Source organism: Mus musculus, chromosome 5 (genome assembly GCF_000001635.26).
Source record: "Mus musculus strain C57BL/6J chromosome 5, GRCm38.p6 C57BL/6J".
Lineage (NCBI taxonomy): Eukaryota > Metazoa > Chordata > Mammalia > Rodentia > Muridae > Mus > Mus musculus.
The window spans coordinates 147,699,540-147,717,004 of record NC_000071.6 but is presented as its reverse complement, the minus strand read 5'-3'; the positions used below and the strand labels follow the sequence as shown (position 1 = coordinate 147,717,004).

At 45.5% G+C, this 17,465-nt stretch overlaps 1 protein-coding gene across 6 annotated transcripts in view; it reads left to right on the top strand.

The window, feature by feature from the left end:
• The window catches only part of Flt1 (FMS-like tyrosine kinase 1), a 164,835-nt gene that overhangs the window by 9,434 nt on the left and 137,936 nt on the right, over positions 1-17,465 (top strand). For all 6 annotated transcript variants that reach the window (NM_010228.4, XM_011241000.3, XM_006504801.4 and 3 more), the window contains exons 2-3: positions 16,588-16,684; positions 16,994-17,223. In NM_010228.4, the coding sequence (NP_034358.2) occupies positions 16,588-16,684; positions 16,994-17,223 (327 nt within the window). The remainder of the gene's footprint in view (positions 1-16,587; positions 16,685-16,993; positions 17,224-17,465) is intronic.

Below are 17,465 nucleotides of genomic sequence, written 5' to 3'. Positions count from 1 at the left end.
CTGCTGGTGGTTTCCTTTAGCTCCCGCCTGAGTCTCTTGGACAGACACAGTCTAAGCAGTTTCCCTGAGAACTTGGTACTGGGGTCCCCTCCCATGTGGCCTTTCCTCCCTCGGTGCAGCCGGGACTCTCTCACACAGAGGCAGGAGCTTTCCTTCAGTTCACTGTACGGTGTCTGCAAGGTGTCTGAAGGCCCGCATTTTGGAATTCCTACATCACGTTGCCACATTCTTTTGCTCCAAGCTAGACCTGGCCCAGGTTCCTGGACTGCGGAGGCGGCTTCTTCTGAGGGGAGGGGCAACACCATTTGACACTTCCACTTTGCTTTTCCGTCTTGGCTAGCGTTTGGCCCAGAAAATTATAGTAGCTGATAAATAATAATGAGTGCTAAAAAAATGTCTTGGCCCTTACAACGGGGCTTGGGCAAGAAAGACTCGATTCTGACCTATGGGACGGGGTTCCCATTCATAAAGCTTGTTCGTCACACACAGGCCAGGGTTAGCCTGGCATGCAGAGTTGGCAGAGCAGCCTCTTAGGATGATTGTGATTCCAGTAAGGGAGCCAGCTGGTCCTGGAGGCTGAGTGTTAGCAGCTCTGTGGCGGCGGCGGCAGCGGAGGCAGCAGCAGCAGCAGCAGCAGCAGCAGTGGCTGCTGCTCCTCCTCCTCCTCTTTCTCCTTCCCTGCCTTCCTCCTCCCTCTCTCCCTTCCTTCTTCTCCTTCTCTTCTTCCTCCTCACTCCTCCCTTTCTCCCTCCTCCTCCTCTTCCTGCTCTTCTTCCTCCTCTTCCTGCTCCTCTTCCTCCTCCTCCTCTTCCTCCTCTTCCTCCTCCTCCGCCTCTTTACCTGGCCTCACTGTATCGCCCTAGCTGTCCTGGAACTCCATGCTGTAGACCAGGCTGGCTTTAAAATCAGAGAGATCTGCCTGCCTCTGCCTTTCAAGTGCTGGGATTAAGAGCAGTTACCACCATGCCCTGCAGCTTTGTAGCTTCTTGCAGTCTTAGCCCATGGAACCCTTGGCCCTCTTCTGTAGAGACAGAGAAGCTGTGGTAGGGTGTGTGTGTGTGTGTGTGTGTGTGTGTGTGTGTGTGTGTGTGTGTGAAGCGACCTCCCCAGCTGTCAGGCGCTTTCACTTACACATCTCACTGGGTCCCAGAGTTAGGTATGGTGGCTCACAGCACTGAGTGATTTCTGCTGACAGAACAGTGCTGAGGTCATGGTTCTACCTTTACTGCCGCCACACTGGTACCAAGTGGAAACAGGAGCGCTCCTCCGTACACCAGGCTTTGGAAACGGGATGTCTGTCTCCGGTAGTAGGGAAAGCTGCAGTTATCTGAACCCGCTTTTGTCAGTCCCGGAAGCCCCTCTTGGTGTGTCACAACCCAACGGAAAAGTAGAGAAGGAGAAAGAGCCTTCGTGGGGTCCGGGAGGGGGTGTTTGTTTTCTCTGGGCTGCCCCGGTCAGTCTGTCCTTGGAGTTTTGCCATCCTCAAGGAATGTGAGAAGCCACTGCCACTCCATCTTAAAGTGACCCTGGGAGATTTCACTACCGTGTGTTGAAGACAGTGTTAAGATCTCGATTAAAGCAGACTTTTCTCTCTGTGGCCTTTCTTATTGTGAATAACCAAGAACACTCATCGAGATATCAGAATAGGATCCCAAAAAGCCATTAAGAATATGGCATGACAGTGTCCTTCCAATGTGCAAAGGATCATGGGCCGAGGGTGCAAAGCTCTCATTTAGAGGGTCTGGAGTAAAAGCCAGGGCTGCCCTCTGACGGTTTCCAGAAATCCCATGTTCCTCCAGCAAGCACTCTCTACATCCTACACCCTAAGAGACTTGGTGCTTCCTAGGGGTGAAGCGGGGCATGGCCAGAAGTATATTATACATGAAGGTAAATGCTCTGGGTACCGGAGTGAGGGTGGATGCTCATTCTGTCCCCCAGAAGGGGAAGAGGAAGAGATTCGGATTCAGGGGGACTCCTCTGCAGGCGTGGAGCATGCAGGCTTCTTGGTAACCATCCACCACCGGCGCTTTCAGCTTTGATGGAACCCTGAGGCTGGGGGATAATTGGATAACGTGCTGAGAGCCACACACTGTGGATCGGTCAGGCTGGAATTCAAATGTGTTTTTCTTGACTTCAAAACCAGCCCTCTCCCCCAACATTTTCCTAAAATAGCTTGATGAGGGAAGCCTTGGGACTCAAGAAAAGGCAACAGGTTTTGTTTTCGGGTATTAGAATAAAAGGCCAAGGCATCTGTGGGAAGACCGTGGTTCAAAGGCCTTTGGTAGAGGCAGTTTTCAGTCTGGGGCTGATTTTCAAGGTTGAGTCCTTGTACAGTGAATGACGCTAGAAGCTTGTGTATATGTGTATATGTGTGCATGTATATTTATGCGTGTTTGTATATGTGTGTATGTAGGTGTAGATATGTTTATGTAAGTATATGTGAGTGTGTATATGTTTATGTGTTATGTGTGAATGTATATTTATGTGTGTATATGTATATATGTGTGTGTGAGAGTGTGTGTATGTGAGATTACGTATGAGTGTATATATGATGTTTGTGTGTGTAGATGTATGTATGTGTATATATGTGTATGTGTGAGAGAGAGAGAGTATATGTGAATGTGTATGTGTGTTTGTTTGTGTGTATATGTATGTGTGTGAGAGTATGTGTATGTTTGTGTATGTGTATGTGTGTGAGTTATATGTGTATGTTTGTGTGTGTATATGTATGTTTGTGTGTATATGTATGTGTGTGAGAGTATGTGTATGTTTGTGTATGTGTGTGAGTGTATATGTGTATGTTTGTGTGTGTATATGTATGTATGTGAGAGTGTGTATATATATATGTTTGTGTGTATGTGTTTGTGTTTGTGTTGTGCTGTAGCTGGCTGGACACTGAGCAACTCTGAACATTGGACAACTGGATTCAACTGCAGCTTGTGGTATTCTGTCCTCTCTGCGCTCTCTCTCTCTCTCTCTCTCTCTCTCTCTCTCTCTCTCTCTCTCTCTCTCTCTCTCTCTGTTCAGGTCAGCAAAAAGTCAAGAAAGAGAAGGAAGTATTAACTTGTTTGGCCAGGTGGTGGTACATGCCTTTAATCCCAGCACTCGGGAGGCAGAGGCAGGTGGATTTCTGAGTTCGAGGCCAGCCTGGTCTACAGAGTGAGTTCCAGGACAGCCAGGGCCAGGGCTACACAGAGAAATCCTGTCTCAAACAAACAAACAAACAAACAAACAACTTGTTTGTCCTAATACTCCAAGAGTGACAGGCACTCTTTCATCCCCAGAGTAGACGACAGTTATCAGAACCTGGAGAAAATCCTGTCCTGCTGTCTGCTGAGGACTTTCAGTTTGTGTGTCAAGGAAATAGCCAGAAAGTGTGTCCAAATGCAGTCCCATGCTTCAGATGAAAGTGATATAGAGCACTCCGCTCCACATTTACCACTGTTTCCTGAGTTAGCTTTAGGAACACCCAAACCATACTTTGGTTTTTTGGTTTTTTTTTTGTTTTTGTTTTTGTTTTTTTTTTTTTTTTTTTTTTTTTTTTCGAGACAGGGTTTCTCTGTGTAGCCCTGGCTGTCCTGGAACTCACTTTGTAGACCAGGCTGAACTTGAACTCAGAAATCCGCCTGTCTCTGCCTCACCCAAACCATACTTAAGTGGATGAAAAGACAGCATTTGGTCTGGGATCGATGAGTGGTTGTCTTGTTGGAAAACACGGTTTAAAACTTTTTTTCTGCTAAAGTCTTCCGCTGGCCCAGGCTTTCCTGTAGTGCTGTCTTTTAAGGACTTTTACAGCATTGGAGCCCTGTCCATAGGGAGTTCCACGAGAACCGGGGAAGGTGGGTGTGCTTGCAGCCTGAGAGACTGCCTAGCCTGGGATGGGATTTGAGTACCTGTGGCCTGGTTTGAGGCTAAGGAGTGCCACTCCCAAGTTGTTGATACAGAAATTCAATGCAGTCTCCTCCCCACTCTGCATCTCCCTCTGCCTTGAAAAGGACCCCACGCAGGGCACGTTCCTCACAAAGTCACTTGGGAACTGGAGAAATTGAGGTGACAGACAAGAATGCCAATCGTCAGAAATTTCAGGTGACCAGATATATCGTTGTCTTAGAGGTGGCAGAATCTCGAGCATAGACATGAAGCTTGTCTGGAGCTGTGGCCACTGTCATTGTACGGGTTCTTGCTGTTATGTAGTGTTTTCAAATTCAAGCACATGGGCCTGGAAATACTGAAGAGACCCAGTCCCTATCTGGGGAGACTGTTGACTCGGTGATAGACTCGGTGGGAGATGTCACAGGAAGGCCTGTTCTCAGAAGGATTTGAAACTCTGGGTTTTCTCCCATTATTGCACAATGAAAAACACAGACCCTGGAAACTTTAATTCTCATGCCAACTCCACAGCCAGCCACCACCCTCCCAGTTCCAACTAGAGTAGAGGCATGCTTAGAAGACTCTTTATTTTGCCAGGTGTGTGACACACACGTCTTCAGTTCCAGCACTCAGGAGGCAGAGGCAGGGAGGCAGGGAGGCAGGGAGGCAGGGAGGCAGGGAGGCAGGGAGGCAGGGAGGCAGAGGCAGGTGGATCTCTGTGAGTTGGAGGCCAGCCTGGTCTACATAAGCAAGTTCCACGAAGGTTCTTCTACTTGGGGACATTTTAACCTGTTCCCTCAGAAGGTGCTATGGCAACCATCGTGAGAGCCCCCCCCCCTTTTTTTATGAGAACAAATACAGTTTAAATTCACTGTGCCTCATGCTTAGCATTGAATAGATGCTTGTGTTCTGTGAATAGTATAGCAAATTTTACGAAAGTGAGTCACTGAGTTAAGTGAAGAGTTTGGAACTGACAATGGTAAATAGCGTGTGCTTAAAGCACAAAGCGTGAAGAGTTTGGGTTGTTGATGTCAGAGATCTTCTGGATTTCTTGGTTATCAACTGTTCTGTGTCTAGTGGCATTTCCTAAGAGGTCAGCTTTGGCAGGAAAATCTATTTAAGCCAAAGAGCCATCTTTGCTGCTGTGATGCTGGTAACAGTCCCTGGCAGGTGAGGACCGCTGACTCCTGTCACTCAGGAAATGCTGAGATGGCAGACTCATGCTGTGTCTTAAGCAGTTCTTCTGGGCCTCGGAGGCATCTGCAGGAGTCTTGGCCCCTGCTGTTCACCATCTAAACATGTAAATATGCAAGTGGAAGAGGTTGTAAGAACACACCATGGAGTGGAAATAATTCTTCCACGGTGTGTGTGTGTGTGTGTGTGTGTGTGTGTGTGTTTGTGTATGTGTGTGACAATTTGTTTTTCTGCTTTGTTGGTCATCCTCCGGGTCCAGTCCATCTTCTTTTCTCAGCCTGGGCTGAGCTGGCTATGTTCTCTTGATTGACACCAGACCCAGGAGGGAGAATGGGAACATAAGCCGTCCACCCCTGAAGAACTGTCCTCCTGGATGCTGGCTTGGAGACAGGTTCTTCTGCTGAGGTTCTGTCTGCAGGTGAAGGTTCCCAGCACAGACCCTAGGTACACCAAACACAACCCAAGAGTCCAGGCGACACCTCTGCTTTCCCTGCCTTGGATCAGAACATTCTGGTCAAGAGTTCTTTCCTCTCACTCTGGGCCATCCATGGTATAGAGTAGATGAACAGAGATGGCCAGGGCATGTTAGTCCTAGCTGACACACCTCATACGAGGGTCATCTGTTCCTCTCCTCGTTGCTGAATCTTCCGCAGACATTTGCCACCGACAATCTGTTTCAGAAACCACAACATGACCTCAGTGTTTACTTATGACTTTTTCCTGGTGCCAAGGTAGACCCCAGACTCAAAACATCTGAGAATCAAAGAAGGTGAAACCAAGTTTTCTCCTCTCAGCAAAGAGGTCAAGGAAGGGAGAGTTTTAAGAGGCAGGAGAGTTTAAAAGGAAATGTGTGTTTGCCTCACTAGGGTGTCGTAGGTATTTGGCCCCAGTGGTGCAGTATACATTGGCCTATTTGTTGTCCCTGTTAAGTGATAAGGGCTTTTGAGAAAGTTATCAGGGGCCAGTGAAATGGCTCGAGTGGATAAAGGTGCTTGCTGCCAAGTCAGACTACCCAAGTTCAATCCCTGACACCTACCTATGTAGTGGAGAAAGAGACCCAACTCCTACAAGTTGTTCTATGGCCTACACACACACACACACAAACACCATGTCATGTGAAAACACACACACACACATGTTAATTAACAAAATACAAAGAGAGAACCCGGTATTGTCTACTACTTACCCCACTCTCTGTGTATGTTCAGATATGTTCACTGGCTTACCTGTGATGCTGCTGCTCGCTTGTAACCTTGGGCCTCGGGATGTGGAGGAGGGAAGACAATTCCACTCTCTCTGGGTGACATAGTGAGTTCTAGGCCAGCCTGCACATCATAGGGAGACTCTGTTAATGTTTTCTAAGATATGCATGCATATCTGGAGAGGTATCTCAGTGGCGAGTGCACTTGCCGTGCAAACCTGAGAATCACAGTTTGGGTCCCTAGAACTCATGTAAGTGGCAGGTAGGCATGGTGACTGACGGATGGCAGGCAGGCAGGCATGGTGACTGACCGACAACTCCAGCCGTGGAAGACAGAAACAGGAGATCCCCTGAGCATGCTAGTTAGAGAGACTGACCATATAGGTGAGCCTGTGTTTGATTGAGAGACCTTGCCCCAGTGAGTAAGAAGGGCAATTGAGAATGATTCTGGACGTGAGCCTTGGGCTGCCCTCTGCACATGAACCCACACGCAGGCATACCCACACACATGTGCACCCATATAGATAAACATGCACAGACACACCCTTTAATGAATGGATTTAAAACATCTCCTGTATAGAGAGTCAACTCCAAAGGACTCTAGATTATAAAGGCGGAGCTATTGAAGAAAACAAGATGAAACTTTGTGTTGGTTTTACTAATTTTTTCTGGCTTTTTCTTGTATGAATAGCTCAGTACATCACACATGCATGCATGTACACATACATGCACAGCAATTGATCTTCATTTTTACTACACAAAGAGGCATTAATTTGGATTCAGAGTTAAAACTTGAATAAAATGTGCTTTGGCTATTTTTAAAATTTTTATGTGTATGGGTGTTGTGCTTGTTTGAATGTGCACCATATGCATGCAGTGCCCATGGAGACCAGAAGAGGGCGTCTGATCCCCCGGAACTGGAGTTACACATGGTTTTGAGCCACCATGTGGGTGCTGGGAACGAAACCCTGGTTCTCTGGAAGAGCAGGTGGTGCTCTAGACCCCTGAGCCATCTCTCCAGCTTAACTGTTGTCATGGTGTATGTATGGTTGAGATTTGGGCATTGAACAGTAAGGGGTGGAAGAAATTCGGCATCATAAGTACCATTCTCTGCTTTCAGCCTAGTAACTTGTTGCTTACAGAGGAGATGGAGGACACCTTTCTCCAAACTGGGATTTATAATTCTACACGGCTGACCGCTGTCCTTCTAATATGTAGGACAACTCAGGCACGTTAGGGCAATTACTCACACCTAACAATGCAATCCTACCCAGTCTTCTTTCACCCACAGCATTCTGTGACTGGTTCTGGACCATTGTATAGAAACCGTGATTCCCAATGGAACCTGCAGGATGCATCAGCTGACCAAAGCATTGTACACATTGCATATATGTTCATACATGTTCACTTCACATATATTATATGTTTGTTGCAACAACACCATTGAGCTATCTTTGCTACTGTGGTGTTACTTTTATGAGAAATGCGTGTGTTCTCACCTGGAGTGATGTGTGACTTTCACCTTGAACAATAGCACAGCACTTAGCAGCAACTACGACCTGCTCTGTATGATGTGACATCCGGGCCCAGCTTCCCGTGCTCTGAGCTGTGGCACTGGGGAAGAATATAAGATGGGGGGTGAACAGAATGGAGTGGACTTGCTGCTGCTGGCAAGGGAAACCAAGATAGAGCTAAAATGAAATCTACCCTGTGCAGTTTTAGGGAGCATTTGTCTCTGTTCCCGGCCCCTTTGTACAACTAGGTGAAGGTCTGATGGGTTTCACCACTAAATACAAGCCATGTTTCATGTCCTGTTAACCAGACTTTGAACCTTCTGTGTGACACAGAACCATGAGACGAAAGGACACATGGGTAGACTCTGTGGAGATCAGTTTCATTCAATTAAAGAAGAGTTCGTGGGAGGAGAACATCTGGGGGGAAAGGTATCCACTTGGTCAGAGTGACATTTCCCCCCCTGTCAACTCAATTAATTCCGACGTCACATGAGAAGAAGCTGTTTGTGACTATAGGTCACTGGAGGGGTAGGCTCCTGATGGTAGCTGGTGACAGGGCTAATGATGGATGGGGGTTAACCTGTGACCCTCAGAGCAACCAGTGTCTGGTTTAAAAAAAAAACTCCAGGACTCACTGCAGACATGGCCCCTGGCCCCATTCTTATGCATCAGCAGTCAGAATGTGATGAGGCTGGGGGATTTCTCTCTTGGTAAACATTTTATAAAGATGTCAGGAAGGTGAGTAAGTTTGCCGACCTGTGGATGGAGCAAGTGAGACTGTACCAGAGCAGATCATGACTTCTCGTGGGACTTGTTTGGTGTGAATATAATTCTCCACATGTGTGCTGTGGTATGCTTGCATTATGCATTTAAATAACCTCTTTAAATGTTGTGTGTGTGTGTGTGTGTGTGTGTGTGTGTGTGTTTGTGTATCTTGCATGTGTGCATGTGTGTGTATACATGTAAGTACAGATACATGCATATCACGGCACACATGTGGAGGTCAGAGGACAACTTTTGGGACACATTTCTCCTCCCACCAGGGTTCCAGGGAGTGAACTCAATTTATCAGATTTGTGCAAGCAAGTGTGTTTACCCACCAAGCTAACCCTGGCCTCCTTAGGTAACTTCTTGACTTGATTTGTGGCACAAAGTTTCAAGATGCAAATGATATATGGCTATTTCAAGTTTCTATAAATACAAAAAAGTCAGAGTACAATTTTTTGAGTCCTAGTGATTCGAGGATTTACCTAGAAATAGCAAAAACCTTGCCAGACACTGGTGAATTTTCTACATGGATTGAGTGTGGTAAAAATAAGTCTAATATAGGACTTTAAGGTGAGCAGCGAGTCACTGGGATTCAGAACTGTATACAAATCACATTCTTGCTTTCTGATCAGCATCTTTGTAGACGTTCAGGGCCTCCTCTGGACCCCGAGAGCTGTAAGTTCAGTAGCTATCCTGAGATGCTCTGTGTGGTGAGTTTGCCCATTGTAAAGTCATGAGTCATCTCTCCTCCATAAGGATTAGTCAGCACTGAGTCTCAGCTTCCTGCTCCTCCAAAACAGACTTCAGTTTGGGAATCCCAGCTAGGGAGGGGCTTTCCCTTCCTCTGAACTGAATGAAGAGTATAATTAAAAACCTCCCCCATTCCTCCTGCTACCTCTTGGCCCGGCAGTTTAAACAGAGAGAGAGGCATCACTATGTACTCCAATGAGCACCCTTCTCTTAACTTCTTCGTCCTTGATTTAAAGCCTTGATTAAAACAAATGGGGCCTGGGTGGTAGGTAAGTGATGGAGCCAGACCTCAGCATGCAATGAGACCTTGCGTTTCACCCCGGTACCAAAACCAAATAGATAAATGAAGCCAGTTTGGAAGGAAGGACTCAGTGTTTTGGGTTCGCAGTTGGGACTTTTGTTTTAATTCTCCCTTCATCTCTGCAGGTGAGACATGGGCCCTGTAGCCTGTCTCCATCTTCTGGCGACTCAGATGGGAAGATCTCACTCAGTGGGCTCCCCCAGTAGTTAGAACTGTTACAGTTTCCAGTTACAGCTTCCCAGGACCTGTGAAGGGCAGAGCAGAGCAGAGCTGTGATGTGGGATTAAGGCTTAGACTTAATCTATTAAATCCCACAGCTCTGGAGGACTTCGATTCTCAAATACAAATTTCAGTAGCTTCTAGAAATTCACACCTGTACCCCATTTTCACTCCAAATCTGCCCCCACCCCCTCTCCCCACCCACACCAGCACAAGAGTCCCACCATATTTAGACTTATGGGATGTGGGCTTTTAATAAGCTCCATCTTGACGGGAGGAGCCTTCCTTTATTATGAATTGTGTTTAATTGACCTCACGTAACCTTGAGAGATGACGCATTGTCTTTAGCTCAATTTTTTTGAAACATGATATTTGAATTATATTTAGATAAAGAGGCCATTTATCATGTAGGATTATGTTCTATTGAAAACATAGTATGAACAATGAAAAGCAGATGTTTCACATCTGAAATAAATATATCTACAAAGCTTTTGAGTTGGAAACCAATTAATTAGAAGTCAGGCTTTTTGTTTTTGTTTGTTTTGTTTGAGACAAAGCTGTACTGCATAGTTGGTTGGCCTGGAACTCACTGTGTAAAACAAGCCTGTCCCCAAACTCACAGGGACCTGCCTGCTTCTTCCTGTGGGGTGCTGGGATTGAAAGGGTGTGTCACCATGCCTGGCAGAAACAAACAAAAAAATTTATATCGAATGAAACAGTAGTAGTTTTCTTAAGAAATTCCTGTCAACAACTGAACTGTCGGTGTGACTCAATTTGATTAGAAATTCCCCTTTAAATATGCAAATGAACAGTAGACTTGCAGTGTTGTGATGGGGTAGGCAGTGAGGATGGATTTACCCCAGGGTGATGTAAAACTTGTACATAAATTGTGATGTTACTACATAAAGGGTAAGCTGTTTCTCTTAACCCTAAAAATTGAAGGTGAACCCCAAATGTAACTCCTGGGGAGCTTTGTTGTTAAGATGTATTTTCTTTTGAAATATATATATGTATGGTGTGTGTATGCGTGTGTGCATGCTTGTGTGTTTGCGTGCGCATGCATGTGTATGTGTATGTATGTGCATGTGTGTGCTTGTATATTGTGCACGTGCATGCATGTGTTTATGTGCATACATGTATGTGTGTGCGCATGTATGTGTTTGTATGTGTGTGTTCGTGCATTGTGCATGTGTCTATGTGCATATGTGTGTGTATGTGTGTGCGTGTTTGTGCTTGTTTGTGTGTGCACACGTGCATGCATGCATGTGTTTATGTGCATACATGTACATGTGTGTGCACGAGTGTGTGTGTGTGTGTGTGTGTGTGTGTGTGTGTGTGTGAGTGTAGGTTCTCAAGGAAATCAGACACATCAGATCCTCTGGAGCTGGAGGTACAGGTGGTTGTGAGCCCCCGGAGTCCTGGGAACAAGCTTGGGTCCTCTGCAAGAGCAGTATGTGCACTTATGTCTGAGTTTGTATGTGGCTGTGTATTTTCAATTCTTTAGGGTAGGTATTTAGGAGAGTAATTGCTGGAAAATCCTTTTAACCCATGGTTAACTTATTATTGGGACTTTTGAGTGGCTACTATACTGTTTTCCAAGGTAGCTGCATTTTTTAAAAAAAAAAATCCAATCAGCAGTGACCCAGCTTGTAATTTCTCTACCTGCTCATGTGACAACACAGGGTCATCACCCTTCTCTTATAATTTCCACCATCCTGGCAGTTTAGTAGAGTGGCTTTTGCTTTTTGTTTTCTTGCTGGCTAATGGCATTCTTCATCTTTTCAAATTCTCTTCGGGAAAATGTCTGTTCCGACCCAAGGTGGATTTTCCAAATTGAGCTATCAGCCTTTTTATTACGCATAAATATTTTCAGCATGTGAAGATGGTGGTGATGGTGATAATGATTTATACAGGGTCTCTCTGTGTAGCTGTGGCTGGTCTAGAACTCAGTATGTAGACCAGGCTGGCCTGAAACTCAAAGAGATTCACTATCTCTTCCACCAAGTGCTGGGATTAAAGGTGTGCGCCATCAGGCCCAGCCTAAACATTGGGATTTCTAATTTGTCATCAACAGCTGCGACCTCAGAGTCAAAGGTCACAGAGGTCAGAGGCTGGAAGAAATTGTTCATGTGAGTCCCACCGGCTTGCTTGTTAGGATCAGAGCCAGGAAGGGAGGTGGTGGGTGACTCTGAATCAAAGAAGAATGGGTGTTTCATGATGTACACAGCTGTTGTTTAATGGCAAGAAATATATTGTAAGAAATGCATTTTAGACAAAGTCTCTATCGTGTGAACACCATAGCCTATGTGTACAAAGCAGAACACGCCATTGCTAGGCCCATGTTCCCACTGTGGTATATACTTCCCACTGTGAACAAAACTGTGGTATTCCATTGTGGACAAGTGCCTCCCTTAGAGAATAATACTGGTGTCTATGTGTTTGGCTATGCACCATGTGGGCACAGGTGCCCTTGCAGGCCAGAGTCTCCAGCTCTGGAGTTAACACTTGATCTTGAACCCCCTGGTGTGGGTGCTGAGCCCCAATCCCTGGTCCTCTCCAAAAGCAACGAGTATTGGTATCCACCGAGTCACGGTTTCTTATCTGATACTTAGACCCTTGTAAGGCTGTCTGGTCCCTCAGCACACAGCCTTGGGGAACTTTTGAGGGAGATTCATCCATTTGATCTTGGATTTGGTTTCACAATAAAGTCGTGCATTGCTAGAAGTGGACTCACTCTGCTGAAGTCAAAGATGCATTCCATTTTGGAATATTTTATTTTATTTTATTTTATTTTATTTTATTTTATTTTATTTTATTTTATTTTAAGAAAGGGCATCACTATGTAGACTAGGCTGCCCTCAAACTCAAAGAGATCCATTTGCTTCTGCCTCCCAAACATACTACTGTGTCAAGCTCAACATGCTGGTATGTTTAGTGCTATTAGCTATAGTGATGTACCATAATTAACATATATAATATATAGTATATGGTGTATAGTGTATAATATATAATACCTAATACATAACATAATATATTGCTATATGATATTATATAATGTATTCCATATTCTATATTTATTATATATTATAGTTATAATAGTATATAGCTAAGCCCATTGTCCTAGTCTGCATTGAAATTTTCCATTATTATGTTAAACAATACTCTTCCTGATGGAAAAAAGATCTCTATGCTTCCCATCTCACGGTTGGCTTTGATGTCAAAGGATAAAAAAAAAATATTTCTTTAAATCGCATGTCAAGGCTACTGTGGCCAACAGTGGAAAGTTCTGACACCCACCCAAGCTTTACTATGGGAATCATTACCACAGGGTGCTCCACCCTTGAAAATGGAATGTCCTGTTGCTTTATTGTCGAAAGGGGCAGCCCAGCTCTGAGTTACTGCGGGAGCCCCTGAGCAGGGATGCATCTGCTGCAGGTATCACTAGTGACGCAGGGAGTGACTGATGGGCAGCCGATGCTCCAAAGCCAGTCGCTGAACCATTATTACTCAGGCAGAGATCATCAACCACCTCTAATAAATGTTTTATGGATGGATACTACTTTCTAGAAGCATTAGGGAAAAAATTTCCCTTATTAATTTTCTGCTAAGCTATATTTGTAGGTTTGATGAGAAGGGTTTTCACTGTGTGGTCCTGGCTGGGCTGGCTTTGAACTCACAACCCTTCTGCTTCAGTCTCCCGAATGCTGGGAGTATAGACAGGTACCAACATATCTGGTTCCTGCCAATCCTGATGTGAGCCTACTTTCCTGTTCACTGAAGAATGCTATTAAAGGGTTCAGCAGCTCAGAAATATCGTATCCTTATACTTCCTTTTCTAAATACATTTTTAAAGTATTTTTTAATATGCATATGGGTATTTTGTCTGCATGTATGCCTGGGCACCACATGGGTGCCAAAAGAGTGTGCTGGATCCCCTGGAATTAGAGTTACAGATGGTTGTGAACCACCATATAGTTGCTAAGAATGGAGCCTGGGTTCTCTGCAAGAGCAGCCAGTGCTCTAACCATTGAGCATCTCTCTAGCTCTCCCTCCTTTTCTGAACCGGCTGGGTTACCCAACTTGTAGACCTCATTGGTGTTAATGATAAACTCCAGAGTGAAGATTAATTTTCTTAGCATTTCCACCCCAAGATTTCCAAGGAACCCCACTTTCCTCCAGCGTGTCTAATCACTCACTCAGGGGGTGTCTGGGTCGGAAGACAGCGCAAAGAGCAGAGAGTATACTGGAGGGTTTGTTCCTTAAGAGAACTGCTTAACGGTGCTTCTTATTCGGCGAGCATGCGCCTTGAAGTGTCAAGGTTCCCTTGACAAGAATCAAGGCATTTAGCCACTCTAAGTTACCCTCGAAAGAACTAATACAAATAGAATACCAATCGAAAGATTAATACAACTAGAACACCCCAAGTTGGGAAAAATGGAAGCCTCTTCCCCATGGCCTCTCCTGCAGGGAAAGCTTGATCAAATCTACCTAACGGGTAGTTAGGTAATGGTTACAGTTGATGCCAGACTTTCCCGCAGGGTCCTTGCCAACACTGAGACAATTGCTCAATTAAACCACAAAGTTCCATGACTCAAGATGGGCAGAGGCAATTCTGGCCTGAAAATTTGGGGGGGGGGAGGGTAGGTGTTACCAACTATTAGCTGTGGCTTTAGGAAAACCTACTGTTCTTGGCGGGGGTGGGGGTGGGGTGTCATCGCACCAGGAAACTCAAAAAAGATTAAAATACAAAGTTTGCTCCTATGTATCCAAGAGAGTTGACTTTTATGTGGTTTGAGGGGCAGGAAAACTAGGTCTGTATGTTAGCATCCCTTATAGGCTCTGCCCAACAGTTACCTGGCAACAGCCAGTTAAGAGCCTGACTTGCTATAAAAGGAGTTTCTTTCTTCCTCCTCCTCCTCTTCTTCTTCTTCCTCTTCCTCTTCCTCCTCCTTCTTCCCCTTCTCCCTGCTCTTCCTCCTTTTTGATCTCTCTTTCTTCCCCTCCATTTTTCTCTCTGTTCCCTCTCTCTCCCCTCTTTCCCTCTGTTCATGTTTTTCCAGTCCTGCCTCTTCCCTTCCTTCTCTCTTCTCTCTCTTCCTGTTCTTCTCTGCCCTCTTCCTTTCTCTGTCTCTACTTCCTTCACACAACTCCTTCTAGCATAAACATTTTATGCTAGACCCATCATATGGCTGGTACCTGGGGGGTAGGGGGGCGATGCTTAAGCCTGAGCCTGCTAAGGAGCCTCCTCCTGCCACACCATGCCACCACATTATAAAACACACCACTATATGAAACTGGTTTTAATTTATTTAAAGTCATTAGTGTCCTGTCATTTCATCTATGAATAATGTGATACCAGTAACTCTTACCAATTGAAGATACCTTCTAAAATATTAATTTTACCACTAGCAACATTTAGAAAATATAATGTTCACTTAATATCTTCCCTCCCACAATTACATATGGAATAGAATATCTTCTGACAGCAGCTATGCTGGGTGTGGGGCGGGGAGGGGGGAATCCACCACGTGGTAGGTGCTGAATCAGCCTCTTGTGCAGCATAGCTCTGACCCTGCACCCTCTCTGCACAGTCAGAAAGAGGGAAAAGAGGCCACCTCTGCACTCCAGAGTTTGGAAGAGTCATGTACTCTTCGAGATGAAGAGAAACACTAGTGAACATAGCTCAGAGAGCCACGTGACCTGAGAGGCCAAATGGGAGTCGTATATCTAAAAGTATTCAGTCCAGCTCATAGAGAAGAGAGAGAGACACACACAGAGACAGGGAGACAGTCAGATGGACAGAGAGACACAGAGATAATCCCTGGGATGGGTGTCATCATCACATTATATAAAGATACATAGATCATAAGCTACTTCCATGTGCCTTATTCTGTTGAAGCAGAGCAACCTGAAGTGGGCTTGTCTGGTGCAAGAGAATAAGTCATTTTACCCCATCACCATGGAGGGATTAAGCAAGACACAGACCATGCAAGACTAGGCTCAGATTATGCAGGATAAGACAGGCAGCTTCTAAGCTGACTTTGACTCTAAAATTAGTTTTCCAAAGGAGGAAACAGTTTAGAAAGAAAAAAAAAAAACTCAGTGGCTGGCCCCAGATATTGCTTAGCTATCGAATGAGTGACATCCCGAAGCTACAACCGGACAAGGTGGCTCACGTTTGCAACCTAAACATTTGGGAGATTGTCTTAGTCAGGGCTTCCATTGCTGTGAGGAGACACCATGGCCAAGGCAACTCTTATAAGGGACAGAATTTAATTGGTGCTGGCTTATAGGTTCAGAGGTTCAGTCCGTTATTATCATGGCAGGAAGCATGGCAGCGTGCAGGCAGATATGGTGCTGGAGATGCTGAGAGTTCTGCGTCTTGATCTAAGACTCTCCAAGGTAGCTAGAAGGAGTGTCTCAAAACCCACCCCCAAAGCGACACACTTCCTTCCACAAGGCCATACCTCCTCCAAAAGGCCACACCTCCTAATAGTGCCACTTCCTGTGCCAAGCACATTCAAACATGTGAGTCTATGGAGACCATTCTTATTCAAACCACTACAGAGGTTCAGGTAAGAGGTTTGTCATGAAGTCCAGGCCAGCCTGGGCTAATTAGTGAGACCCTGTCTCCAGGACACAAAGGAACAAAGAGAAACTTGCATCCAGTGTATCCTTTGCATAAATGACTAAAGAAAGAAATTCATCTTTTAGAAGAGGCAATAAACCATTTAAAAATAACACATTTTAATTTTTTGTTTGTTTTATAGGATATGGCTCAGGGTCGAAGTTAAAAGTGCCTGAACTGAGTTTAAAAGGCACCCAGCATGTCATGCAAGCAGGCCAGACTCTCTTTCTCAAGTGCAGGTGAGTGGCGGTGTGGGTATGGGTGTAATAATCTACATTCCAAAATCAGACTCCCTCCTTGACGAGGAGGGGTGACTTCAGTGGCCCCCAGGATTAAGCTTCACATAGAGGATTTGTCACCTTGAAGGAACGATGTCCAGATGCCCAGACGTCGTCACATCTTTATCCTGACCATTGTCCCAAAGCTCCTTTGACTCTGTGGCTTGCTCGGAATGAAGCAGAGGGCTTTCTGAGAAAGTAGATGCCTCAGAGCCGGCACTGAGTCCGGCCCCTGCCTTGACCGTGCTTTCCTTTCTCGCCTGCTTGCAGAGGGGAGGCAGCCCACTCATGGTCTCTGCCCACGACCGTGAGCCAGGAGGACAAAAGGCTGAGCATCACTCCCCCATCGGCCTGTGGGAGGGATAACAGGCAATTCTGCAGCACCTTGACCTTGGACACGGCGCAGGCCAACCACACGGGCCTCTACACCTGTAGATACCTCCCTACATCTACTTCGAAGAAAAAGAAAGCGGAATCTTCAATCTACATATTTGTTAGTGGTAAGACTCCTACCTTTGGTGCTCTCTGTTTAGCAGTGGGTCAGAGATCTACTGTGCCTGGGTGAGAATATATGGTTTTCCTAGTAAATGTGGTATAACCGGGCAGCAGAGAGCCATTAGCCTAGATGCAGAAGCCTGCAAAACAGATCTTAACGCTTTTTGTCAGTCATCTTCAACTAGAATATTCTAGACCCAGTGAGTTTAATGTTCCCTATGGGAAGAGATTGTGGCCTACTTAGTTG